This window comes from Dysidea avara, chromosome 7, assembly GCF_963678975.1.
Source record: "Dysidea avara chromosome 7, odDysAvar1.4, whole genome shotgun sequence".
In the NCBI taxonomy this organism is placed as follows: domain Eukaryota; kingdom Metazoa; phylum Porifera; class Demospongiae; order Dictyoceratida; family Dysideidae; genus Dysidea; species Dysidea avara.
Genome location: NC_089278.1, coordinates 20234250 through 20261796, shown reverse-complemented (window position 1 = coordinate 20261796; position 27547 = coordinate 20234250). Strand labels below are relative to the sequence as shown.

Sequence of the window (27547 nt, the reverse complement as noted above, 5' to 3'; positions counted from 1 at the left end):
CACAATATCACAGTTACAAATGATGGTACTGAGAGTTTTAGGAACATACACGTTTATGTAGAGGGTAAGAAAATATTAGTGTGTATGTGTTTATGCAAAGATATATATTAATTGTGATTGTCTCTGCAAAGACTTGCCTAATTTGCACAAGAATGCATTTTGAGAAAAATTTGTAAAATTATGCATGCTAACAAAGAAACATACACAAGTTTTAATTGGGCCATTACTCAGAAAAGTAAGACTCAAATTGATTAAATCTATGCCATCTGCTCAGGAGAGTTTGAACATCTTTGTGTAGCTCCAACACGTCACAAGCATTTGTTTACCATGCAATAAATGTAAAGAAAGCAAGATTGGCATCATTTCTTCTATAAAACCACCTTCATATGTAAATACACCTATACCTTGATAGATTTACCAATCCCTAGTTAATCCAAACCCTAATGCTGTAGACTAATGCAAATGGAAGTTATGGCTGCGAATGTAAGCACCTGTAGTTTATTTCCAGTATAGCCACTGTACAAATTTGATTTACTTGTTTTTCCCGCTGAAATTCCAGAACTATTTGCCACAATAGGCTGAAACCTTGGTGATCCATTTCTTGGACACTAGAGATAATGCTGAGAAAATAAATAAATTTCAGAAGTTACACGAACTAGGTAGATTTTTGCTGAGACAGTCATAATTATATTCGTATAATATATGCATACACAATGTATGTTTATACGTATGTATGTAACTAGGTATGTATTTGTACTGTACATATACGTATGTACTTATGCATACAGCAAACATTTGGTAGTGTGTACAGCACTACAAACTACAAAGTAGAGGTAAGTTACACATTGTGAATAGGGAAATATTTTGCAGGCTTAATACAGGCTTTTGCTATTGTATTTGTTACTTTGACTTCTTGTTTACAGTTAAATTCGTTACTTTTGGAGTAAAATTCATTGCTTTTGCAATAGATTTTGCTGCCTTGACAATTGAATATGCACTTGCAGGAGAATTAGGTGCTATTGCATTAGAATTCATTACAAATTCTGTCACAGCTAATAGTTTGATTTACAGGCAAAGATAGCCGTAAGTAAGTTTCTCTGTCAGCATACAGTACATCTATGGCTATGTAAAGCCATTTATTAAGAAATTATTGGATATCTATCACAGGAAAAGCACATCGAAAGAATGGGCCAATATTTGTGACAGTAACAGTCTGCTTAATTGGATAACATCTAGACCATACGTTCGCCGTTTTGCCGGCTACCGACAGAGCTGTAGACCTTCAGTATAGTGGCACAAAAATCACTCGGAGTGGCAGTATAGCTGGAAGTAACACTCAGCTCAGCTTCACTGGCCGTTGGTTCTCTGTGACTAGTGACATTCTCAAAACAGTCCGGGGTACTTCAGTCTCCACTTTGTTTAGCAGTTTTACGCTTCTAATGCTTTAAAGCGACGATTCGATTTAATGTGCACACAGATATACATGAAATAGAATATAATACTTAACACTTGTAAATTCTCTGTGAAAGTTAAGCTTTGTCCTCCAATTGAACTGAAGAAGCACCATGCCATTCCATAACCTAAAAATAAATTCCCTAAATAACACCACAAAGTGTAATTTTTAACCTTATATTGTCTGTTGGCTATATCAACATTCCACTTAGAAAGTTATGATGTTGAACTTGAAATCTGTTTCCTTACATGTTTCATCAACTGCTGTCACTCAACCTGGAGAACTAACTTGAGGTTGCCATGATGAACTTCAAACAGTCACCTAATATTAAATCACACCAACAAACCATACCAACATGAAATAATCACTGCATTACCTGTCATTGTTCATCAACTGTCATCATTCAACTCTGGGTGGCCACAATGAACCTCAGTCAGCTAATTTTAAATTACACTAATAAAATAGCAACATGAAACAGTCACTCTGTTACTTTCCATATTTCGACTGTCGTCATTCAATCCAGGAACTAACTCGGGATTTCCATGACCAACCTCAAACAGTTGGCTAATATTACATAATAAAAATAAAATAACAACATTAAATAATCACTCGTCACTGCAATTGTTCAATAACTGCTGTCATTCAACCTGGAGAACTAATTCAGTATTACCGCGATGAACTTCAAACAGTCAGAAAATCACCCTGTCACCATCGACTGTTGTCATTCAATCTGGAGAACTAACTCAGGGTTGCCACGATCAACTTCAAACAGTTGGCTAATAATATTACATAACACAAATAAAACAAGAACATTAAATAATCACTCCTGTTACCTACTATTGTTAAACAACTGCTGTCATTCAACCTAGAGAACTAACTCAGGGTTGCCACGATGAACTTTAAACAGTCAGAAAATCACCCTGTCACTTTCCATTGTTCATTGACTGGTGTCATTCAAACAGGATAACTAACTCTGGGTTGCCACGATCAACTTCAAGCAGTTGGCTAATATTGCACAATAAAAATAAAATAACGCCATTAAATAATCACTCGTCACCTTCAATTGTTCATCGACTACTGGCTTTAAACTGGGAGAACTAACTCAGGGTTGCCACAATGAATTTCAGACAGTCAGAAAATCAACCTGTCACCGTCCATTATTCATCGACTATCATCATTTAATCTGGAGAACTAACTCAGGGTTGCCATGATCAACTTCAAACAGTTGGCTAATATTACATAATACAGATATAATGGTAAGATTAAATAATCACTCCTGTTACCTTCCATTGTTCAACAACTGCTGCCATCCAACCTTGAGAACTAACTTGGGTTTACCATGATCAACTTCAAACAGATGGATAATCACTCGTCACCTTCAATTGTTCACCAACTGTTGTCATTCAACCTGGAGAACGAACTCAGTGTTGCCATGGTGAACTTTAGACAGTCAGATAATCACCCTGTCACCTTCCATTATTCATTGACTATCATCGTTCAATCTAGAGAACCAACTCAGGATTGCCACAATCAACTTCAAACAGTTGGCTAATACTACATCATACAAATTAAATAACAATATTAAATAATCACTTGTCACCTTTAATTGTTCATTGACTGTTGTCATCCAACCTTGAGAGCTAACTCGGGTTACCATGAACAACTTCAAATCATTCTGTCACCTTCCACTGTTCATCAACTGTTGTTGTTGTTCAATCGGGAGAAGCAACTCAGAGTTGCCACAATCAGCTTCAAACAGCTGGCTAATATTGCACAATGCACATTAAATAACAATATTAAATAATCACTCGTCACCTTCAATTGTTCATCGACTGTTGTCATGCAACCTGGAGAATGAACTCAGGGTTGCCAAGGTGAGCTTCAGACAGACAGATAATCACCCTGTCACCTTCCATTATTCATCGACTTGACGTTACCACTTCAAACAGTCAGAAAATCACCGTCACCTTCCATTGTTCATTGACTGACTTCATTCAATCTGAAGAAGATGCCCCAATACACTTGTAGTCAGCAATAACTCCATAAAATAACATCATTAAATAATAATCTGCTACCTTCCATTGCTCACTAACAGTATTCATTCAACCTGGAAAACTAACTCAGGGTTGCCACAATGAAGTATCACTCTGTCACTTTCCATTGTTCAACAGTCTCAGCGTTGAAGCTGGTGAACTAACTCAGGATGTAAAACGCAATAAGAGCATAAATCACTCTGTCATCTTTCATACTGACTTGGGGTTGTCACGATGAACACTGACCAATCACTCAGGGAAACACCATATTTATTAGTCTTGCTCGGCTATCATAATTTCAATGTTGCAAAACCAAAGTCAGCAAGAGCATCACTAGTAGTCCAGACCAACCCACACCGTTGTGTTTTCTAGTCACAAACAACAGTGCTTTTGTGCACAACCCATGGCAGCTGACAAACAATCATTGATTCACACTGCTGTCACACAATACAGCCATTTTTTAACACGAGGCACACTGCACGAGTGTACACATTTCTCAGAAAGTTTGAAGATGATCCCAATGGGTCAATTTCGTATTGTGGTAAGGGCAATAAGCCTTCTCGGTGAAACACCTTGATGCTTAATGAGGGTACTTCATTACTTCGCCCGCATTGGCAGCTAGCATAATGCTGTTTGTTTATTTCCAAGGATGAAGAACTCCAAAGGTAGGCATGTACTGTACTTAAACAGGTTGCTTGCTGTATGTATGTAGAGAAATCCTTCACCATCTGGTTGCTAGTGTGAAAGTTGTGGTCTCTAGTGGCCTATTGTAAAATGTAATCACTGATGTCCATTGTTTGATATTTCTGACATCGTGTATATACAAGGTTCATATTGTGAACATCTTCAATCAGATCTGATTCGTAGTCACAGTGCTGGAGACCTCTCTGATGCAGGAATTTCTATCTCCGCTTCAAGGAAAGTATTTTTAGCTAGGGACTGGACCTACAACTAGCCATTAGTAATACTTTAATTACACTTTTGTAATTTCCTTGCCATGCCCACCTTTGGCAATTATCAATATGTGGTCACGTGAATCTGAGGATGCACTAAATTTCATTTATATAATTCATGACTGTTCATACATCATTAAGATGGTTTTCTCTCACGAAGAGCATATGATGGCTGGTATTTAAATTTCAAGTTAGACGCATCAATGTGCTTTTAATTATTATTATAAACGCGCTTAATACAGGTTCAATGGACTACATATGGCCTTTGTGCTGCTGAGTATTCAGCGACATGGAGTGAAACTATAGCAGTTTGCACTGAATCACTGTGCTACACTTCTACTGACCGTTAGCTTGGAGATTACTGAGGATCTGTTTGGCTCCGTTACACTCCGTATCGTTGTACTGGTTTTCCTGTGTATATATATAGTATAGTTACAGAGGTCCTGGTGCACTCCTGATGGCATAATGCAAGTCAACAATCGAAGACCTCAGTGGAAAAAGGGGATAAGTAACATTAAGTTACTTTTGAGAAAAATGGATTTAAATCTTTAAATATGTGCCATTTTTCTTTTTATTTTTGTACGATCATTAAACTTGGTAAAATTACTTACACATGAGTATAGAATGTGTACATAATCATTTACACATATATATGCAAATACAACATGAACTATGGATCCTTTTATGTCAAGCGTCAGAGTCTTCAGAATCTGATTGTTCCCTAAGATCAATGTAAAATTGCGTATGTTCCTCCGGGAGGTAAGGAATCATCTTCTTCAGGTCCTGGACTTTTGTTTTTAAAATGGAGTGTCCATTTGGATACTTAATAGGTAAGGATATAGAAGTAGCAGGTGGAATTTTCTTCCTTCCTTTAAGAAGGCTTACTTTACTCCAAGATTCGTCTAAGCTATATGAGTAGCAAAGCCACACCTCATTGAGGTGTTTTACCTCCCTTCCATGTTGATCAACACCCTGCCCAAAGTTCATCCATCTTGCCTTACTGATCAATACGTCCTTTTTGTTACTATCTTTTCGCCTGCGTGTGTGCTGTTCTACCAGATCTGAAAAATCTTTAAATTCAGATCCGACCATACTTTTCACTGTATAGGGTTTCTGACGACAAACCTTCCGAACCAACTCTTCCCAGTGAGTAGGTATGTATACCACAGCTGTGTCCTTTTTCTTCTCAATGTGACTAAAGTCACGGTCATTTGGAAGGTAGGTGTGGCCTCTGACGAGGAATTTGTGGTCGATTTGGCTAAAGCGACCCTGCACTATTTGCCAATTCCAGAAGCATATCATTTCAAAGTTTTTGTTTTGCCCCAAAACAACTGTCTGAGTAACAAGTAAGCTTCTTCACTTGAAGTGGGAGATTGGATATGTACTGCATTAGACAAGAACAAATTTCATCGGCTCCTCTCTTGGCAACTAGTTCACTCCACATATACATTGTAGCAGAATCAGTTGTACAGTCATGAACACCGAAGTTGTATTCCCATAACTGACGTAAATAAAACATAGAGTTATGAGTGAGAGTAGGCACTGGCAGATTTTGCATCATATCAAATGTGATTATCGTACTATTACTTGCTTTTTTTACAGCTTCTTTGTCCTTGTGTAATGATTGGTACCCTTGACCTGCCGTTTCTTGGTGAGTTGCTAGTTCCTTTTGAAGACATTCCCTTTCTTGGTTAGACATCGCATTTCAGGCTGCCATATGTAGCTGATCACAGATTTCACAAGTGTCAGAGCGTGGGAATCCAAATCCCAGATTAAACTCTTCATTAAAGATTTTTCGATAAAGCCACTCTTTAACCTATAGCAAAAAAGAAGTGTGTATACTGGTAAGCAACAAAGTACGTAGGATACTCAATAAAGTGACTTACATGTGGCTTTGATTCAGAATCTTTAGCTTGTGGTTCATATTTGTCCAGATACATATCATACATGCGAGAAATACTAAGCTCTGCTGGGAGGAATTCCTTTCCTTTGTTTCTTGTGAATGAATAATGACTCTCTCTTCGTGGAATGGAATTGATGTGCTCACGCACTTTGGCCTTCCGTTCTTCCTGAATTGCATGAGGACGATTTAAATGCCTCCCTCGTTGATCTCCAGCTATTAAAACTCCACTTAAGACTTTCTCCGTAAGATTTTCTACTCGACGTTTTCCAATAGCAAAGAGGTCACAAAATGATTTCTTGCACACTCGTACACGAGTACCATCCTTCAATCCAACATGATAAACAATAGTATTTGTCCGGCGTGTTGTCGCGCTTTCATTTCGCGTGTGCCTCTTTACTTCCTCCTTGCTAAGTAAACCGAACAGGTACTTATTTTGTTCATCATGAGCGCCCAGCTTGTAAAACTCAGTAAACAATCTTTGTCGCTCTTCTTCATCCAACTTCCGACCGCATTGATACTGGCACCTGCACGTTAAATCCCTTATAGTTTTCAAAGGCTGAAGCGCACCACAATACGTTTGGTAGGTCTTTCCACTATCTTTCGATAACTTTATTTTCTTCCTTTTCCACTCGGATTCGAAGCGCAAACGTTTCCTTCCGCACTGTCTAGACAAACTTACGGACGCCATCTTAACTCGTTTGAAATTTTTGCTCACGTGATACCATGCGTTTTACGTAAAAATTTATTACCTTATCGATTGAGTTTGCTCACGAAATTTTGTATAGATGTTCTCTGATACTTGAAGTTTGTTTCGCACAACAGAGTAGAAAAATTGTAAAAATGTCACTTATCCCCTTTTTCCACTGAGGTATCATTCAGTTGCTTCACATGGTGCTCCAGGTACTCACTGATCAGTCATGATGGACTCACTGATCAGTCATGATGAAGTTTCCTGCAAATGTGATAAATTATAATTCTCTATTACAAGCACACCAAATTTATTTGCCATGGCAACAAGTTCTACTGCAAAAGTGATGAATCCAGTTGGAAATAGGATAAAGTCAATTTGTGACAAATTCAGTAGCAAAATCCTGTAAAATTGTTTAATGCGATGTTGCAACTACAAGGAATTATAATTATGTGATCGGGGATCATAGATATAGAAGTAGTGAAAAAAAAGGGAGGTTGCAAATGCAGATCCAGGGTTTGGTAAGGGGTATGTACAAGAGTAGTATATTGAGCAGAGGGTCTGGGCACAGTCCCCAGAAGCTAAAGATATGTTATATGTTCCAGGACTGAATTTTTTGTGTAGAGTAGTTTTATGCACAGATATCTAAATATTATGATACTTTTCTAAGTGACCTACATTGATCAAGAGCTGTAGGGATCGGTGAAAGGTAGTTATGTGGCTATTGTCTTACAAAGGACCATGTGCATTTAATTTGCAAAACAAATGTTAGGCTATATAGCTACATAAGTGTACCTATGGGATGGTACTGCAGATGAAAGTTTTTAAACTCATATATCACTGTGGTGGATTCTTAAGTGTTATATGTGATGACTGTTCTATTAGAGTATTTGACTGGCTGCTCTATTAGAGTATCTCAATCTTGTTTAGGAGAGGAAGGATGTGCCCTCTATTCCTCACATACACCTGCAGATATACTAGTTAGTATTAGTTAGAGTTGAGTGATATTGCCATTTTAGCATCACAGTTGATACTAAACCAACTATTCATGATACTGAACTAGTATTTTTTTAAATTGTTAATTTAAAAATGAAATAGGGATCTATGGAATAAAAGGTAGTGAAACAAGAGATGAATGATAGTATTATAGCATAGCTCGATCCCTACTGTAGCAATGAACAAAATAATTGTTATAGCTAATGTGCCAAAGTAGGGACTTTATAGCTAATGTAGCTAATATAGCTAATGTACCCATCACGCTATGCTGTAATACCATCATTCATCTCTTGTTTCACTACTTTTTATTACATACGTAGACCCCTACTTCATTTTTAAATTAACATTTTTTAATACTAGTTTGTTTAGTTTTTTGTTGTAGTACAGTTAGCTACAGTGTACCTTGTGACTGTTCTATTCAATTATCACACATGACTGTTATATTATAGTGACTGTTGTATTAGAGTATCTTGAGTCAGCCAACGGGGCAGCTAGCTAGACCAATATGGGGTGAGGTCATCTTGTCTACTGTTAAGTAAATAGCTAGATTATTAAGAGGTGTGGTCTTTGTACTCTATTGCTATTAGTTAACCTAGATCTTTATTTGATGGGTGTGGTTGTGAACCTATCGTGAACAGGATCCCAATTTCAGAGTTGCAATGATATCTAGCTAGTACACCTCTTATAGTAGCACCGGTACTGAAGCGCTTCTGAAATCCAGCTCTGAAATAATTCTGTGGCATTTAAATATGCTGCTGAAAGAAAGTGTTGATAATACCTCGATGTGGTTTCGTTGGATGACGAAGAAGACTAATTGAATATAAAAGAAAAGACAAGATGCAGAGGACACACACTCATCAGAACCCCAAAAGGCACATCCCACTGGTGAGTTTTGTATTGTGGCATAAAATGGTGGCTGTGCACTGCTTCGTTTAGCCTCTAGCCTTGCGACTGTGTTCAGCAGTCAGTCAGGCAGTGAGTAGGGACCCGTCGATTTCGCCAGCAAAAGCTTTGGCATAATGGTTGGGTAAAAGCAATGAGCAAAATGCTGGTATAATAGGTGCAATTTTTTGTGAAGTGGACATAAAAATTGCACAAACGATCGAGATACTCTAATAGAACAGTCAGACATGCTAAAATATCGACAATGCATAGCTAATTGTTACAGGAACAACAAGTGACAATCGAGGTACCCTAATAAAACAGTCACACATGTTAAGCAATATTAGCTGGCTTCTTGCTTTACATGTTAGAAGTAATTTCTGATCGAGATACTCTAATAGAACAGTCACTTCAAGGCGAAACTGTAGCTTTGCACTTGGAAATATTCAATTAACAAAGATCAGTGCTGAGCAAAATTTATAATTCTTGAGCACAATATGGAGCATAATAGGTGAAAAATAAAAGAATTGCTGGAAAGAAAAATAAGTAGAAAAAAAGCAAAATAGACTGGTCCCTAGCAGTGAGACTAAAATTTGAGTTTTGGCGATTTAAAAAACAAATTTCTGCATTCAGCCACCTGTAAATGTTTTGTTATATTTAATGCTGTATTGTATATTACATGGACTAGTACTATTCTGGAAAGCTGATTTTCTTAAGATGCCTCTACATAGGATGATTTTCAAAGGTGGAGTTTTGGGCGGCACACAAATTATTTTGGGTGATCCCTACTTAAATGGGTACTTTACAATACTTACATATACCGTACAATCCCACATATTGTAATGCTGCAGATAGTCTATATAAGTGGCACCAAACTGTTATCCTTGTCTACAGAAAAAAAATTATCATGACAATATGTGACCAGATTTTATAAAACTGCTCCAAATTGCACATCAAGCAAAATACCACCAGTGGATAGCTACACTATCACACTACTAGTTTTGACCCTCAGTACTGTTCAAACTACTCGAGGCTGGTTTTAACAGATTTCTTTTCTGGGTGGTGTAGATAGCTTGAATGGCAGTTTCTGGCCTTGTGGAGGGCTTGGCTTGGCAAGAATCAGTGATTTACTGGTGAATGGCCTAATAATGTTGGCCAGACATTTGTTTCTGTTGAGTTTGCTACATATCAGTCACTAAGAAGCCAGCACAGCCCTGTAATCTCGTGTGTGGACTCCAATCATAGTCTGCCTCCACTTTGAAGTCTACCTCTTGTCCACCCCACCACTCCCCACCCTCCGCCCCTTTGTGAGCAGTCATGATACTATTTCACTTGTCCAACTGCTCAGATTTTCTATCTTATTTGGTGGGAAACTGTACAAGCAGCGATCTGAAAGGTAATAGATTGATGCATCTTTTGTGTGAATTTGAAACACGTGCTTGTTATCCTTGGAAAGTTATGCTGACTTGAATTCTTTAAAACCATTATCTCGAAACTTGTAATGTGTAATTTGTGACGTTTTCCAAAAATCCAGTCACATACATTGCTAAAATGCTCAGCCTTAATACTAGTGGACATTTAATCCCTTTACTTCAGTCTATAGCCATGACTAAAATCTCAACTAGTATAATCTGAAGGTATAGGGGACCTTCATTGTTTCACTACTTTTTACCTCCATGAACCCTAATCGAACATAAAACTCCTTGTACTTGTTTGTTTACTTTTTGCAACCTGCATCAAAATAAAGATCGGTGCCAGGATATCATAAATTAAGTTTACATCTAAACCTGCTCATTGTTTTAATGATTTTGCTTGCATAATCTGTTGTATTATTTTCTGTGTATATCTCATCTGCAGTCCCTGTGTACTTACCCATAATCACAGTTCATCCAACAAGTATTACACTAGTGTTAGATGGTAGTACCAGTATTGTGTCACTAACGTGTGAGGCAGATGGAGCAACATCCTACAACTGGCAGAGACAGCATGGTAGTATACTATCTAATGCTAATGGAGTAAATACTTCTATTCTCACTATTAATAATCCACTACCAGTAGATACTGATAACTACATATGTGTTGCTACTAATGATAGTGGTAGTAGTTACTCCAACATTGCCACAGTGACTATCTTTAGTAAGTGGGTTAACATGAAATATTAACACTACAGTATTTTTATACTACATACGTATATTATAGATGCAAGTACTATGTTTTGCATGATGGAGACTGATACTGATTATGGGCTTAACTGGCCTAGCACTCAGGCTGACACTATAGCAGTTGTGGAGTGTTCACCTACTTGTATGTTAAAAAGTTGCATATGTGTCTCTAGTGCTTATATTTGTAATGTAGCAAGTGCTACTCGGTTGTGTGACAGTGACAGTATATGGCAATCCATCGATGTAGCAAATTGTCAAAGTGCAGCCTATCTTAGTTTGTTGTATAAGGTACGTATTTGATTGTGTTAAGTATTTACACTGAAAACCTACAGACCGTAGTGCTTAGTACAGCCCCATCCACTGTTGATGATACTATTAATGTGGCAAGTAACTTGGCTATGCTTACACGACCAACCAAGAACACATCAATTTTACCACTGGACATTCAGAGCACAAATAACATTGTAGGATCACTGCTATTGTTAGTAAATATCACTTAGTAATAATATAAGTCATAATTTATTGTTCTAAGGATGACTTCAACACAGACAGCTATATTGGATTCTGAAGAATTTGTCGAGGCATGTAGTTGATGTTATATTGGTAATATCATTAACTATCATGTTGATTTGTTAGGACACTGCTAGTGTGTTCAGCAATATCCTTGATACTAGAAACATCATCGGTTGGCATGACCTGCTAAATGTAAGTTGCTAGTTGCATAAACTTTTGATGATCAACCTTCTGTTAAATTTTTCCTCCAAAAGCTAGCCAATATTACACCTATAAATAATACTTAGACGTCGGTTCTATGAGATTTAGAAAGCTGAAGGCCCTGTGCTGTAGCGCCCTGAGGGTTGTAGAACCCATTGGTTCTTGACACCTAACTTATTTAGACTACAACTCATTATTGTACATTGAGTTGACAGTTGCCTGCAAACAAGAAATGTATTGTCAAATGTCAATTACTAAAAACAAACCATTACACCTCCCTCTAATTACAGCTGTTACTAGCCATTTAAATGCCCATGCATTGTCAGTGTTACAGGAGCATATTTACTGTGTTTCGTATCGCCTCAGAACGTGGTCACTATTGGAATTGGACATGAGCGTGGCACTGCGGATTTAGAGACCATGTTTTCAGGCAATCAACCCCATCAGAAATGTCTTTCAAGTATCTTTCAAGACTTTGTCATGTTTCATTTATCTTGAAGCAATCTTTCAAGTAACTTGCATACAAACATCTTAGCAAGACATATCTTGCAAGTAACTTTCAAGATACTATCTTACCTTGTGAATAGCAAGACACATCTTGCAAGTAACTTTCATGATAATAGCAAGAAGTGGCTTGCAAATTAAAACTAAAAAACACAATGAAAATAGCTTACAGCTTATGGAACCTGAGAAAATTTCCAAGAGACTCAAAGACTCTCATAATATTATCCATACACAAAAAAGCTTCAATTTTCTGGCTATTGTATAATTTTTTTTGTAGATTCCTTTCTATGTATGGTAAAACCTGCCAAAAGCTATGCCAATAGTTTCAGCAATGTGCTTCATGCTTTTAGCAGCCAATATGCCTCAAGTAATGAATAATCCTATCTGTACATTATGATGAAACCTGTAGTATACAAATATAGCTGTTACAGCAGCTATTACCAGGTGTTGATTTGTTGGAAACCTTTATATACAGCCACTTTGTTTATAGCCTGATTAAAGAGGCTTTCAATAATAAGACCACCTCACTACTAGGGTCACTTATTGTGGGTCCCAAAGGTGGCCCCATTAAGCGGCCACTGGCATTTTTAACGAGGTGGCGCTATTAACAAAAATGAAATCAATGGGAATAGTATGGAAGATACATCTGGACTTTCTAGACCTGGCCACTATAACAAGGTGGTCTTATTAATGAAGTGGCTACTAAGCGTGGTTTCACTGTAGCATATAATTTATAAATGCAGCAGCTAAAGCAACTTTAATAGTAGCAGCAAAAGCATAAGAAATTAAATCAGCAGCAATGCAGCAAACTACAAAGCTAAACAACAATAGGTAAAGTAGTAGTTAAGTAGTAGCAACAGTAGTTGATTCGACAGCAGCTGAAGCAGCAGCAATAGCAACAGCTAAAATAAGTTGCACCTAAATTTAAGTAGTACAAGCAGCAGGAGCTGCTATACAACAGCAAAAGAAACTCCAGCTAAGAAATTGCTGTACATTAGCACCAGCTAAAACAGCAGCTAACGAAGCTGCAGCTATAGCAGCTTGCTGTGGCTGTAGCTAAAGAAGTAGTTGGCTATAGCAACTAAAGTAATTGCAGCTATAAAAACGGCAGTAGTGGCATAAGCTAAAAAGTATAGTGTAGATAAAGAAATTTCAACTACAGTAAAATAGTAGCTGCTGCAGCTAAAAGCAGTAGCTGTTCATTAGCTGCTGCAGCTAAAGCAGTAGCTGTTGTAGCAAAAGCAGGAACTGCAGTAGCTGTTGCAGATAAAGCAGCAGTTGTTGCAGCTAATCAGTACTCGATTCAGTAGCTGTTGCAGCAAAAGCAGTAACTGCTGCAGCTAAGCAGTAGCTGCTGCAGTAAAGCAGCAGCAGTTGCAGCTAATCAGTAGCCTGTTGCAGCAAAAGCAGCAGCTGTAGCAGCTAATCAGTAGCTGTTGCAACTAAAGTAGTAGCTGTTGTAGCGAAAACAGGAACTGCTGCAACTAAGCAGTAGCTGCTGCAGATAAAGCAGTAGCTGTTGCAGCTAACGCAGCAGCTGCTATAACAACAGCATTAGCAGCATATCAGCTAACGAAGCATGTGGCAGAAGTTAAAGAAGTTGCAGCTAAAACAGTAGCAGCAGCAGTTGATACTATGGAAGCAGCAGCAATGCTAGCACAAAGAACGTTGACCATTATAGTGACACTGACAATTGTTGAATCTTGTCCCTAAAGTTATATGCAGAAGTGGTTAGCTATTTTCTTCTATGATGTGCAGCTTTGATGGGAGTTGTATGTACGCATTGGGATGCAGTTAGTGAACAGAGTTAGGGATCAATGAGTGTGTATGTTAATTCTATATATCTGAGTTTAAATTATTATATCTTGCCGTGTCTAAATATTGTACATGCACAGACCTCTTCAGTGAAAACAAACCAGGTTTGAAACTTCTGATGCTTTTATTGTTGTTGCACTGTATGAAATGGCTTTATTGTTGTTGTCTTATAGCTATGAGTTTTCAAGTTGTACAAACTCACATCAAGGGTCTATTCATGAGGCTTAGTCTAATTTTTCTAGCTTCCATCAGCCTGTGTCTTACAGTAACTATATACTGTACACAAATTCTGAGATTCTAACATCAAATTTCTTTTTCATAAAAGAGATGGCGAAATGCTCTCAGTGCAAACATAACTTCTTATTTTAAGTGGTATCATGTTACAGTAAGGCAATGTTATAAGTTAAGTGCTTAATTTAAGCAATAATAACAATATCTGTACAGAAATTAATGTCTATTACCTGTATGAACATATATATAATGAAAGACATCAAAATCACCAGAATTAATTTGATCAACTTACGTATTTCAAAAAGTACACCGTTCTATTTTTTAAGTGATTCCAAAATTGTAAAAGCATTACACTGTACCTCAAGGCAGTGAGGTGTATGTAACTGTTAATGTCAAATGAACAAGTTGTGATTGCATGTCCCTCCATCCTTTAAGAGACCTTGTAGCAGTGAATCTTTAGGATTATGGATGAAAAAGTAGCAAACAAAGTAGTAAAACAATGGAATAGATTAGAAGTAGTAAAACAAAGTGAGGTTGCCTATACCTGCAGATATACTGTATATTACATAGTTGAAATTTAGTTCCTATACTTCGGCATGAGTTAATGAAACTCCCACAATAAGTTTTTATTGTGATTTGCCTATACTTAGCTTAAGTGAACTGCTTGCCACTTTGGTATGGCACTTTCCACACTGCAATGAGTACACTCACAGAGAATAAACCACCCTACCTAGATCCCAAAATTTTGGTAAACATGGTTAGGTTTGTGACATGCTCAGCATAATTTAACTTGATGCAAATGTGACCATATCATCACTGCAAAATTATAGCATAAACCGAAACCCACAATCAAACCAAACACTTCTTGATATAGGTTTCTTATACATTTTGCTAACATAGTTAAGTACAACTGCTGTGAGTTGAAAACCTTATACCAATATACTGTTAATTGTTACATGTCTTTCATCATACCTGTAGCATTCCAATTTGTGGTCAGGCCATGGATACCCAGGGGCACAATAACAGACTAGTTTATTTAAGTGTGTTCTGATTACTTTTGCTTTTCTTGCATGATTTTTACTTGGGAAATTTCAGTATCAAACTTGTTGTGGTCTAACAATGTGTAGTCTCCCAAGAAGTAATATGTGATATTGCTTGAGCTAGGCTACCAATGTGCCCATGCAAAAAACTGTGTCTTTAATAAAGAAACTAGTGTCCATTTGGTTCTACTTGGGGTACTTAGAGATAATGAGTTACTCTCTAGAATTCCTATGGGTATAATTACATGAAAATAACAAGGAGAAAACATCCTGACCACCTGGTAGACTCCTGTAAGCGTTCAAGTGTAAATCGGATGGCTGCAGGTTCGAGGCTACCTAGGTCCAGTCATGGATTTTTTCTCCTTTCTCCAACTTTTCAAACACACCTTAAGTAGCTAAAGTCTAAGTAACTAAAGTCTTTGAGCAGGCTGTAGGACCAGGTGTCCTACAGACCTTCAGAATTTGTGCTGTAAAGCATTAATAAATAAATAAAATAAATAAAAATAGATATTTGTAGATAGACCGGTAGAATAAGTGGCTTTTTTGGCTGAACCTTGCAATATGGTCTATAGTTTATTTTATCTCACAAAATATTTCTCCATACTATGGACTACTCAAAACCACCTGCTGGACCACCGTCAGCATTGGGAAAATTGGGATATTAACTCAGGAAATTCTAGTATTTTGGTCATTCCATGCTAAATTATCAAAGAATTAAAATGTTAATCCACTCTTTTCAAATTTCTTCAAAATTGGTGCAAAGACAGTGCATTATGAGTCAAAGTTATACACCAAGTTTCATTTGATTCCTTTGGTCACATTCCGTATTATGCCTGTTTGCTTTACTGGTATTTTATTGCATTTGTGATTGTGCAATACTTCTGATATTCAACTATACAATGAAACCTGTCCAACTGGATCACTGCATGATTTTAGATATATTATTGTCTAAGTTCCATTTTCAACATCAGCTTGACTTTCTTCCTTGAATAGAGCACATGTAAAGTAGTAAATGATGGGATCCATGCCAAAATAGCCAAGCTACAGACAGAATAGCTAAACTGTGAAGTAAATCACCAAAAGATTGCTCCAATAATTAAAATTTCAGCTAGACCAATACTTTTTACTTTTAGTTTATAGCTGTCTCTGAATGATACAGTTGTAGTACCACTGCACCCTTTGCACAGCTTGACTGTATTGGATTTGTTGTAACCAAGCACTGTCCCTGTCTATCATTGCATTTCATAGAACACCGGCTGTATGTAGGTACATGTGTGCACTCAGCATGCACTATTATGAATTATTTGTAAAGCCAAATTTGTACTGCATATGTGTGCCACACACATACATATGGCAGGCTGTTGCCGACCCCAATATATGGTATTGATAAATGCCAATAGAAGAAATCATTAGTGGAGCAAATAGGTGGGAGCAGGAAAGACTTTTAAGTCTAATTTTGTTTGTGCAATATAATGTGATGAATGCTCTTAAAGGCTGGATTTGTGTCTTCCACACACAATTGCCAATTGTATGAATAACTTTGTTTCTGAAAATTTTCTTCTTCCAATGCTCCATGTTATGGTTTACAGCTGGCAAATTTTCAATCAGCAACTTATTTCAAATCTAAATTAAGTTATGAACCATTAAAGTGGTAAAATTTGGTGTGTGGAAGACCTTTCTTGCAAATTTGGTCACAAAATGGCTAGTGAATTGAGCACTTTTATATCATTGAAAGTTCTCTCTTGCATACCAAATTGTAAGGTTACCAAAATTCTCATGCAAGAGGAGCAGCATGTAAGTGTAGGAGAACAGCACACCTTAAAGAATTTGATTTGATGGCCATTTGTGTGAAAATAACAAAAGGTACAGACAGAAGTGATTGAGCAGAAGTGATTGAGAACAGACATAACTTCAGTACAATGATCTATTTACTGTATGTAAAAATATTGATTAAGAGGTAGCACACAGTCATACATACGTGTGTGTGTATCCTATATAAAATATAGCTAGAGGCTCTCACAACACTATTCTGGACACCTTAAGACTCCACTATACTGTTCTTATTGGAAAGTTGCCCTGATCTCAGAGACTTCAGAATAGTATTGTGAGAGCCTCTAGTTATATAAAATATAGCTAGAGGCTCTCACAATACTATTCTGAGACCCCACTATACTGTTTTTATTGGAGAGTTGTCCTGATCTCAGAGGCTTAATTGTATGTGTGTTTTATACTAATGGGACCTTAGACAAAATCATATTCTGGTTATCACGGTATCCACATTTCAGGGTATATAAGGGGTACAAGAGGCAGCTACTGTATTGCATGGATACCACATATGATGCCCCAAATAAGGCATAATTTCCACTATCATAACTTCCATTATTTCTTGAAATAAGCTAGGTGAGCTAGATGATAGTGGAACAGGTGTGAAGAATCTAAACACCAGGCAGTTAATAAGCATAGATGAAGAACACACATATGTTATTCACTGTATACTGAGTGCTTTGTGACATATTCCGCATGTATATAGCAAGTACTAGTTTTTGAGGTTACATTTGATGATCTACATGCATGCACGTGCATTAACTTTTATGAATAAAACTCAAATTTTATCTTTAGTACCAATGTTATGGAACATTTTGTAATACTGCACCTGATAAATTGTTTGCACTTCATGGACTTAAGGGTGTTTTAACTGAGCTTTTCTACACCAGCAAAACCAAAAAGAGGCAAATCATTATCACTGAGACACTTGATTCTATCATAATGGTTTAGAAGCATTCAAAAAGAAAAGGCCAGAATTAAATTTCCTATCAGAAAACTGTGTACTCTCAAGTCTAAAAGTAATGGTAACCAATATAGTATAGCTTAAGGTGATACAAACATTTTTAAGTAAGCAGACTAAAGAAAGTCAAGGGAGCAAATGTGACTGGGCCTGTGAATATAGGGAAAGTGAGAACATAAAATTTGCCTACTTTTTGAAGTTTAATTGCCCATAACTTAATGTACCAATGGGCTATAGCTTTGAAAATTTAAGCAGGTATTAAGCAATTGATTGGTTGTATAATACAAGTAGCAGAATGCAAATATTTTATTCCAGTACTGAGATATGTCCTGTTGTGTGACAGGATGTAGTTTGTGCCTGCAGGATCTATGACAGTTATTGAGACATACATAACTACAGTATGCATAATGATGCCTTCAGGGGTTTATGGGACTATTTAATTATTCAGTTAGTTTCTGACATTAATTGTAATACCTCAGATTTGTTAATTGGTCAGGTTATCAAACAATTTTGGGTAAACTGAAACCCACAGAAGCTATTTTGTGAAATTTGTATGGTTGCCATGCAGCTAATTAAACTTCGGTTGCTATGGCAAAATGCCCAAGGCTGACACCTGTCCAGCAGGTGGAATATTGTTTTAGGTGTACAGGACAATCCAAAAGTGCATTAAAATAAACTATAGACCATTTTGCAAACTTCGCCTTGCTGTCTACCAGACTAAGAGGATTTATGCCCAAAGCAACCAAGGCGCTGCTTTCAAAATATGTACATGCTTAGGCTAGAAAGTTGTGAAATCAAAGGAGAAATGGCTGCAATGATGTTAACACTAAAGAATTTTAATGGTGGCTGTAATTTACATATGTATTAGTGTCATTGCAACTATTTCCTGGCTGCCACCTTTGATTGACAACTTTGCCATCTTTTAAAAACCACTTTCTTTTTTATACCTTTGCCAGTTTGGTATGGATATATCTACAAAAACAGCCAAGCTGTGGAAAAGGGGTGCAGCCCCCAAAAACCCAGGGTGTGTGTGAGAAATGACTGTGATGGTAGGTATATGGCAAAAATAACAAAAATTCAGGTGATTTTATATTGCCTTCTCCACGTTTCAGCACCAAATTCACCTGAACTGTCATTATTTAAATATTTGCAATTAACCTATCATCACAGTCATTACTTGGCCATGCCTACCCCTTTGTGGTCCCTACTTTACAGTACTATTGTACTGTATGATTTTGTGCTTCTCATTTTGTGGTGTAGATAAATAATACAAGTAGTCAGCAGTTGTTGGGCAATGCAGAACAGTTCAGCTTGCAGTTGGCTAATCATACAGTGTCACTAAATGTTAAGGATGTGGATATTGTACGAGATAATATAGGTACAGAATGACATGCGTTTTGTGTAATGTTGTATGTGTGTGTGTGTGTTAGTCCTATCCACTAGGGTACAGACAGATAGGTTCTCAGACATCCAGTTTCCTGCAAGTGATACTGTGGCCAATACCAGTTTTGTTGATGCATTTGGAGTACCATTAGCCTCCATTGTAATTCCTGCTAGTCTAATAGCAAATAACAGTGTATCATCACGTAAGTAGACTTGTATATGGCTTTGTAATGAGTTGTAACAGTCATGATGTATGTTTTATAATAATCAACTAACTACTTGTAATCACAAGAATTGTTTTCTGCAATAGCAATTGTGTTTTGTAACAAGTGAAAGATAAAGGTAAATACTTTAATGATCAGAACAATACAAACTATGAAAATAAAAGGAGGTTGCCTACACCTACACCTGTACCTGTGGAAATTAGCAAAACCATAGGGATCAAATGTCCACTGGTACAGCTGCAGGTGTGTGTGTGTGACCTTCCTTGTTTCATAAATTATTTCTATGATTTTTTACAGTTACACTGTACCTTGAATTTATGACTCATGAACCAGCACATAGGTCTGGCACTAGATACATCATTTCACATCTGAATGCGTGCCACAACTATCACTTAATAAAAGTGAAATGGTCATATTGTGCTCATTTCAGCTAGTCTAAAATGTTACAAACAAAGAACAGTACATAAAGCACCTCTATAATTATCATTACAGAAATTTTGAGTGATTTCCCTTATAAACATAGTAGTCAACACAATAAGCCAATGATGCATTTCCTGTAAATTTATTTAACATCTACATGTGGTATACAGTTAAGAAAAAATGGGACACCAAGGACAAAGGTAAGTTTAAATGTGTATGGCTGTTTTGGTAGGTAGAAACACATAATTACTGTACTGTTAAATTATGGTGACTTGTACTATATTTGTATGCATCTTTTGACAACAGAAATAACTTATACTGCCTATAAATTTTGTTGGTATCAGTGATCATGTTTGACCCGAGACACTGAGCCACACATTAGATGATGACTGCATATCTGTCTACACTACATATCTGTCTCATTGTATGTATCACTGTAACATTTTTTTTACTTCCAGAGGATGGATCAGTAGCAGTTGGTAGTGTTATATATCAAACATTATCAGTATTACTACCCAACAATACTATCAAGTACAGAATACAATTTTTTTTTGTTTTGTTACATAATATACTGCTACAATATTGCAGTTACACAAAGGATAGTGTTGGCATAGCTGGAGTGATTCTGTCCACTCAGCTAATAGGGGATGGATCATTTACAGATGATCCTATTGAATTAAATTTTCAAGTCACAGTGAGTCAAAAGAATAGTACACTAAATAATATTGTGTTTGCACAACACACATTGCAGAAAAATGATGGAAAAAATCAAAATTTCTTTTGTGGATTTTTTGAAGAAAGGTTAGCATGTTAGTGTCTACTGCTAGCTAGTATACGTATATACTCACACAGTGATGGTGGAGGTTGGAGTACTGAAGGAGTTACAGTAGAGCAATCCTACGATACTCATATCAAATGTCTCTCTACACATCTGACCAGCTTTGCTGTGTTAGTTGATGTGACAAATGCTCATCAGGTTTGTTAAACAGAAACCATCTATATACACTTCTGTCGATATTTTATGAGTTTTAAGGAGGGCTGTAATCAGCTCATAGTGGTGCTTTTTAGCAGTACTCTGGGCATACAAAACATGCAAAAAATAATATTCACTGTATTATGTGACTAGAATGTTTTATTAATACATAATATATGTGCTATAGGATCACAGGTTTTATACAGTTGCAAAAATTACATATTTATCCTCTAAAATAGTCTGTCTACTGACGGCTATTGTTTTATGTACAAATGCTTAGTCTGTCTTTTATTGATATTATTCCCTTGAAAATTCCCCTTGATGCAATTATATCATCCTATTATTTAAAGCACTTGCATGGGTGAAAATCAAACAAAAATGATTGCTGTTATTTCTATACAGCACTGAATGGATAATACAGCACTGTTGATCATGTGCATACCAATTTAAATCACCAGAAGTAACTGAAACAATGCTATCTGTTTGATTTATGACTAAAATTGTATACCGATTGTCTGATGGCTGAAAGTCAATGCAGTTTGAGTCAACAGTGACAAAGATAACCAGAAAGCAGTTAAAACACTGCCACACTTGTACAATATGAAAAATAGCACACTGGAGCTGAATACAGCATTTGCTTTCATCTCATGCTGTATTAGTCTCTCACCCATGCCCTCATGCTATTTTTCATATTGCACTCACGGCAGTGCTTTAACTAGTGTATGCATACAGGTGTACTTTAAAATTGTTATATGGTCAGTTTTCAGAATAGATGCATGTAATAGCCAGGTTATGTGCTGAGAGTGATTAGTAATAAAATACATTTTGTAGTCAAAAGTGACTGCACACTTAGGGTATACAGTGTGTTACATACAGTAGAATGTATTCATTTATAGAGTGATATATAGCAAAGTAAGTAAATTAGGAACCTGCCAATTATGCTCATTATTTTACCTATTATGGTATGCTGCACTGCTCAAAAGTTTGCCTATTAGGTTCAAATTATGCTCATTATTATGCCAGCACAATCGGCAGGTCCTTAAAGCATATCCAATAGCCTTAAAAGATATTTATAAAGACTATTTATATACCTGAGTTTCCATGTTTTTCTAGTAAACTTTAAAGGAAATATAGTAAGTGGCTGAAGCACAGACTGTAAATCCTTGCTTGTCAAAATGCATGTCACAGAAAAGATCAACATACTCTAATAGAACAGTCAGCTACCTGATTATTTTGAGTTACTGACTGTTCTATTAGAGTATATCAGTCTTTCTGTGATAAGTGTTTTGATAAATGAGAATTTATGGTAAAGCAAAGTGTTCTGCCTATTATGCTCAATGCTTTCAGGCACCCTATTATGCTCGTTATTATGCCAACACAAGCAGCAGGTCCCTAAAGCATATCCAACAGCCTTAAAAGATGTGTATAAAGCCTATTCATATAACTGTTTGAATTTGCACAGCTAAAATTAATTGTGTTAGGCGTTCTTTATATGATAGGAAATTTTGACAGAAGAAAATTCACACTTCATTAGCGCTTTGACTATTACATGTTGACGAAAATCAAGAAATCGTCAATCTAAACACTTACTTTAAAGGCACTTATGGACGTTTGTTGAAGTAAACATTGATAAATTTAACTGATTTGTCAAATCAAGAGTTCATATAGGGGATAGTATCTAACTACCAGTATGGCCTGTACAAACACTCTGTGTAAAGTTCACCTTTGATCATATTAACACCTCTACCAATAATAGAAAACTGTTTTGATTGGTGTTGATGAGATTAAGCCTTTGTTTTGTTAACAGATCGAGGTGTTACTTTAGACAATCTCCCCAAATAAATACATTTATTATGAACTCTTGGTCAAATTCATCAATTTTATCTTTCATTGAACGTTCTTGTCATTATGGTAAACAATATTGTTGTAATGTAGTTTATATTGTTTATTTATAACATAGAATATTTCAGAAAAGGAATTGAAAGCTCTCTCCATTACAACGTATATTGGTTGTAGCATTTCAGTGGTTTGTCTGGTAATCACCGTTGCCATACTTCTAGGATTTTGGTAAGGCATTAATATTAATTTTATTATGCAGTATGAATACATTGTGGGGCTCCAATGTTTATTGGATGTTCACTAATCATTATAGAACTCTGAGGTGAACTTTCATCTGACATATTTACAAGCAAATTACTACTAGGATTTCTCCTCCACAGCCCAAAAGAAGGATAATATTTTTAGTCCTTAATTTCTTGCTCTGTAATAGATACCTGTAAAGTAGTCAAAACACACAAATTTTAATAATGAAAGATTGATTTCTAGGACATTATTGTGTAATCAAATATCATTAACAATGTCTTGTTTCTTAACTAGTACATGTATGTACTGTATGTACTCTATGGATCTACATACAGTAGTAAACTGCTTGTGTTTATACAGGCATGTGTAATGTTTGGTTTTTTTAAATAGGAAAGTACTACTCAAAGACTTGCACAATTTTGTCCACTTCAATTTATCCATTGCACTTTTGTTGGGTTACACTACTTTCCTGGCTGGAATTGAAACAGCTACAGAAAGCGATGTGAGTTCACTCCTTCCTTCATGTACTGGTTATTTTATAAACGTTCCCAGATTGCCTGTACTATTGTGGCTATCTTGCTACACTACTTCTTCACTGCTGTGTTTACCTGGATGATGTGTGAAGGAATAATGATTTATCTGTTGTTAGTGAAGGTGTTCAGCTCATTAATCACTAATAAGCGTTGGATATTTCTATTACTGGGATGGGGTAAGGATACATGTAACTTTGTGTCTAGCCATTATTGCAGTAGCTTTATATGTCTGTTAATGGTAGTGATGCAGCAATTATGCTAGAGTAATTCAGAAATAATAGGTGGAATCAAGAATCATATGCTTATACAATTACACTACTCTAATAAAGCAGTCACATAATGGAATACTCTAATATAGCAACCAGTTAAAAGATAAAAGACTTTATTGAAGCAGCGAAACAACTGACATTATTGGCTAAAGCTGATGTTATAATTTTGGGGATAATAGCTGTCTCTCAAAAGCATAATAGCTAATTGGCTATTTTTGAGTACTGCTCAAAAGCATAATGCTTAATTTTTTTGAGCATAATAGCTTTATGCCTAAACAAAGCACAGATTAAAAGTAGTGAATGTTTGTTGTAATTAATACATATCTTTGGAGAATGTGGAAAATCAAACTATGTTCACCAAACTTTATTTGCCAGGTTGATTCTATAAGTAATTACCCCAAATAACTACAAAATACTAATTCACTAAAGATTTCAAACCTTCTTATATGCCATATAACTCTGTTTTCTGGTAAATTAGAGAGCAGTATTTAAACTCTGAATACTAATAAAATTTTCATGGCCTTCCGAATGTGGAAATCTAGAGTGCATTGATATATTGTTGCATACAGGTATTCCAGTTCCTATTGTATCCACTGCTGTTGGGTTAGCACATGGCCACTATGGGACTGAGGAATAGTAAGTTTGTAATGGTGCTTGTATATGTACACTTCTTCAGTAATTTTCATGACATTCGGTTTACAGTCTTACTATCAGTTGGCTATTTCAAATAACTACAGCTGTAGCATACTGACTGAAGTATATAGTCAAGTTTCAGTGTGGTTATTACTGTCAGTACTAAATAATTTGCTAGATTTCCTCACACTTCACTTATTCGAAACTGGTTCCACAAAATTCTATTTTGATATAAGCATGTATTGAGATAAACTGGGTAATAAATACATATGTTGCATAAAACTTTATGAATATTTTAATCACTTTGGTATAAGAATCTCTTGTTTAGTGTTCATACAGTGAAAGGCACAAGGTACTTGAGGTATTTATGGGTGCTTATTTGTGATGCAATAGAAATAGTTTACCTTCATCACTCCTTTGTTGAAATGGCCTTCTTCTTTGTCCATATGGAGGAGAGTACAGGGAAAATGCTACGCCTTGAGATTTGCCAGGCCATGGTGAACAGATTGAGCCAACCCTGTCTTTGTAGCTTGTTCCAGTCATGAGTTGTGATTGATTAAATAATTTAATTTAATTTATTTGCCATATTGTTGCTGATAAATTGAATTAAGCACTTATAATTATTTCATCATAAAAGGCTGAAATTTTGGCTGCGCACTCCTTTGTTACACTGATAACAGAGAAGCAATGAGATGGAATTCAAGCAGTGTACAAGAATGACTGGTTTTTGCTCAGCTGGTTGCATACAGTCTCTTTATGTACATCAAAGAAAACAATAGCATCATAACATTATAATTGAACATGAAACTCAGGGTAAGTGAAAAGCAGAACAGGTGGCAAGAATGAAAATGACTATATTAGTAAAATGGATTTTTATAATGCTTTTTGCACTATTGCTGATCAGAATACTCTAATAGAACAGTCATATCACAAATATTCTAACAGAGCAGTCAGGAATTAACTAACTAGCATTCACCATTGAAAAGCTACAATATAATGAATGAAAGTGAAGGCTGAAGAGTTTACACAAAGTGTCCTAGTAAACTGATAGTGCCTGTCAGATACTGCACCTGCAACTAAGGCATACATTATCTATCCATTGTAATGTGTAGGGAAACAGTAGGAATTTAAGTTTGATATGGAATCATTGAAATAAAGAAATTGTCTATACCTGCAGATGACATTTAATGACTGAAGTATGGGTTAGATTCCCCTGCAGGTGTATATTTCTATGATCCTTAATTGTGACCCAGTCTGGGAAAACTGGGCTTATCGCCTATTTAAAAGTATCGAGAAATGCCAGTTTTAAGTATTTAGTGTGTTGTAGCTCGCCAATGGTTGAAGCTATGTGTACCAAATTTTCACACGTTTTACACCAACTCCTTACCTTCCAGGGCATCCACTGTGCATGTAGCCAACAACTACGTTTCCCGCCATGTTAGATAGTTTTTAAACCGAGGTTTACTGTATCAGGCGAGCTGCAAATTGGGTGGGAGGCGGGGGCCCTGGAAGGCAGGCAAGATGGTGTTCAAAAATTGAAAAGGAAGGCTAATGGATGAATTAGGCCAAGTTTTGGGCCAGTGAGGTCTCAAAACTGGCTAAGATGAAAGGAAATTTACAGCAGAGGTACTTATTCAACACCACAGAGCTGTACAGCCACATACAGTCATCCCCAGGCTGATCAGAGCTCCATTAAGGCCCCCACACGTACGGATTGCCACTGGGCTTGGGAAAAGCAGCCAGCAAAACCAGACCACTCAAGTCTAGCTAATTTTGATTGTGGAATTAGATAGTTGATTCATGTAGCTTTGTGTCCTGGGTGAAAAATCGAATCTGCTGACATGGGCGATAAGACCGGTTTTCTCAGACTGGGTCACAATTGAACTTAAAATTTTTAATATTCCTTTGTACTTGTTTACTTTTGCATGCCAGGTTTCCTGAAATTGGTTTGGGAAATATAGTGTGTTTATGTGTATGTGTCTTTCCATGAGCAAAGCTTCAAGCGCAGAAACTAAGCCTTCATTCTTGAATAAAAGCTGTTTACAGGCTCTATTGAAGGTTAACTTTTTATAAACTATTTTCATCATGTTTACTTGAAAGGGTGTGATCCTTGCTTAATGTAGGCTTGTGTATGTGTTGCAACTGACAGTTAACAGCTAATAACAGACATATTAAAAATTTTAAATAAGAAATAGGGATCGTTAAAAAAAGCCACGAAACAAGAAGGGATCGCTGGGGTGGTAATGTAAACCACAAATCCCTATTTTGACTATCTATAAATGCTCCATTTGAGTATAAAGAGTCAAAATAGGGATTTGTGGTTTACATTACCACCCCAGCGATCCCTTCTTGTTTCGTGGCTTTTTTTAGCGATCCCTATTTCTTATTATTTTTAATTTTTAATATGTCTACTTTTTGGACTTTTTCCAAATCCATTTATGGATTATAAGTTAATTGGCACATTATAGTGTAGCCTAAGCTAACAGAGATTCCTCAGTTTAAAAGGTTAACTCATTAACTAGATATCTTAATGCAATATTAATTTGTAATCTATGATAAAGACTGTATTTTCATTCTGATTTGTACACGCACAAAATAATAAGATAGTGTAATATATAGATTAGCACGTGATTGTACAAGGCACGTGAGTGTTGTGAAATCATTCTAGGACATTCTTAGCACGTTGTTACATAGTGTCAGAAGTTTCTTGCGAAAATGGATCAGCTTTCGCCACCAGAGGCATTGAACTTAGACAGAACTATTGCTGACAACTGGAGACGATGGAAACAACGTTTCGGGATATTTTCCCTTGCTAGTGGACTATCTACAAAAGACGCGGGAATTCAAGCCGCAGCATTTCTTCACGTGGCC

General features: G+C 36.4%; 2 protein-coding genes across 2 annotated transcripts in view; one reads left to right on the top strand and one right to left on the bottom strand.

Moving 5' to 3' along the window:
* Positions 1-27547, top strand: part of LOC136261981 (adhesion G protein-coupled receptor L3-like) — a 60025-nt gene that overhangs the window by 13685 nt on the left and 18793 nt on the right. The window contains exons 6-22 of the mRNA XM_066056088.1: positions 14-64; positions 10766-11044; positions 11108-11212; positions 11264-11358; positions 11403-11551; positions 11603-11651; positions 11707-11775; positions 19420-19537; positions 19590-19745; positions 20645-20717; positions 20775-20880; positions 20938-20987; positions 21039-21162; positions 23120-23226; positions 23632-23743; positions 23794-23950; positions 24613-24679. Of these exons, the coding sequence (XP_065912160.1) occupies positions 14-64; positions 10766-11044; positions 11108-11212; positions 11264-11358; positions 11403-11551; positions 11603-11651; positions 11707-11775; positions 19420-19537; positions 19590-19745; positions 20645-20717; positions 20775-20880; positions 20938-20987; positions 21039-21162; positions 23120-23226; positions 23632-23743; positions 23794-23950; positions 24613-24679 (1867 nt within the window). The remainder of the gene's footprint in view (positions 1-13; positions 65-10765; positions 11045-11107; positions 11213-11263; positions 11359-11402; positions 11552-11602; positions 11652-11706; positions 11776-19419; positions 19538-19589; positions 19746-20644; positions 20718-20774; positions 20881-20937; positions 20988-21038; positions 21163-23119; positions 23227-23631; positions 23744-23793; positions 23951-24612; positions 24680-27547) is intronic.
* On the bottom strand, positions 4932-7041 carry LOC136260820 (uncharacterized). Its single transcript, XM_066054695.1, has 2 exons — positions 6326-7041; positions 4932-6255 (listed from the first exon to the last, which is right to left on the bottom strand). The coding sequence occupies exons 1-2, from the start codon at positions 7028-7030 to the stop codon at positions 6145-6147; spliced, it is 816 nt and encodes a 271-aa protein (XP_065910767.1). The 5' UTR covers positions 7031-7041; the 3' UTR covers positions 4932-6144.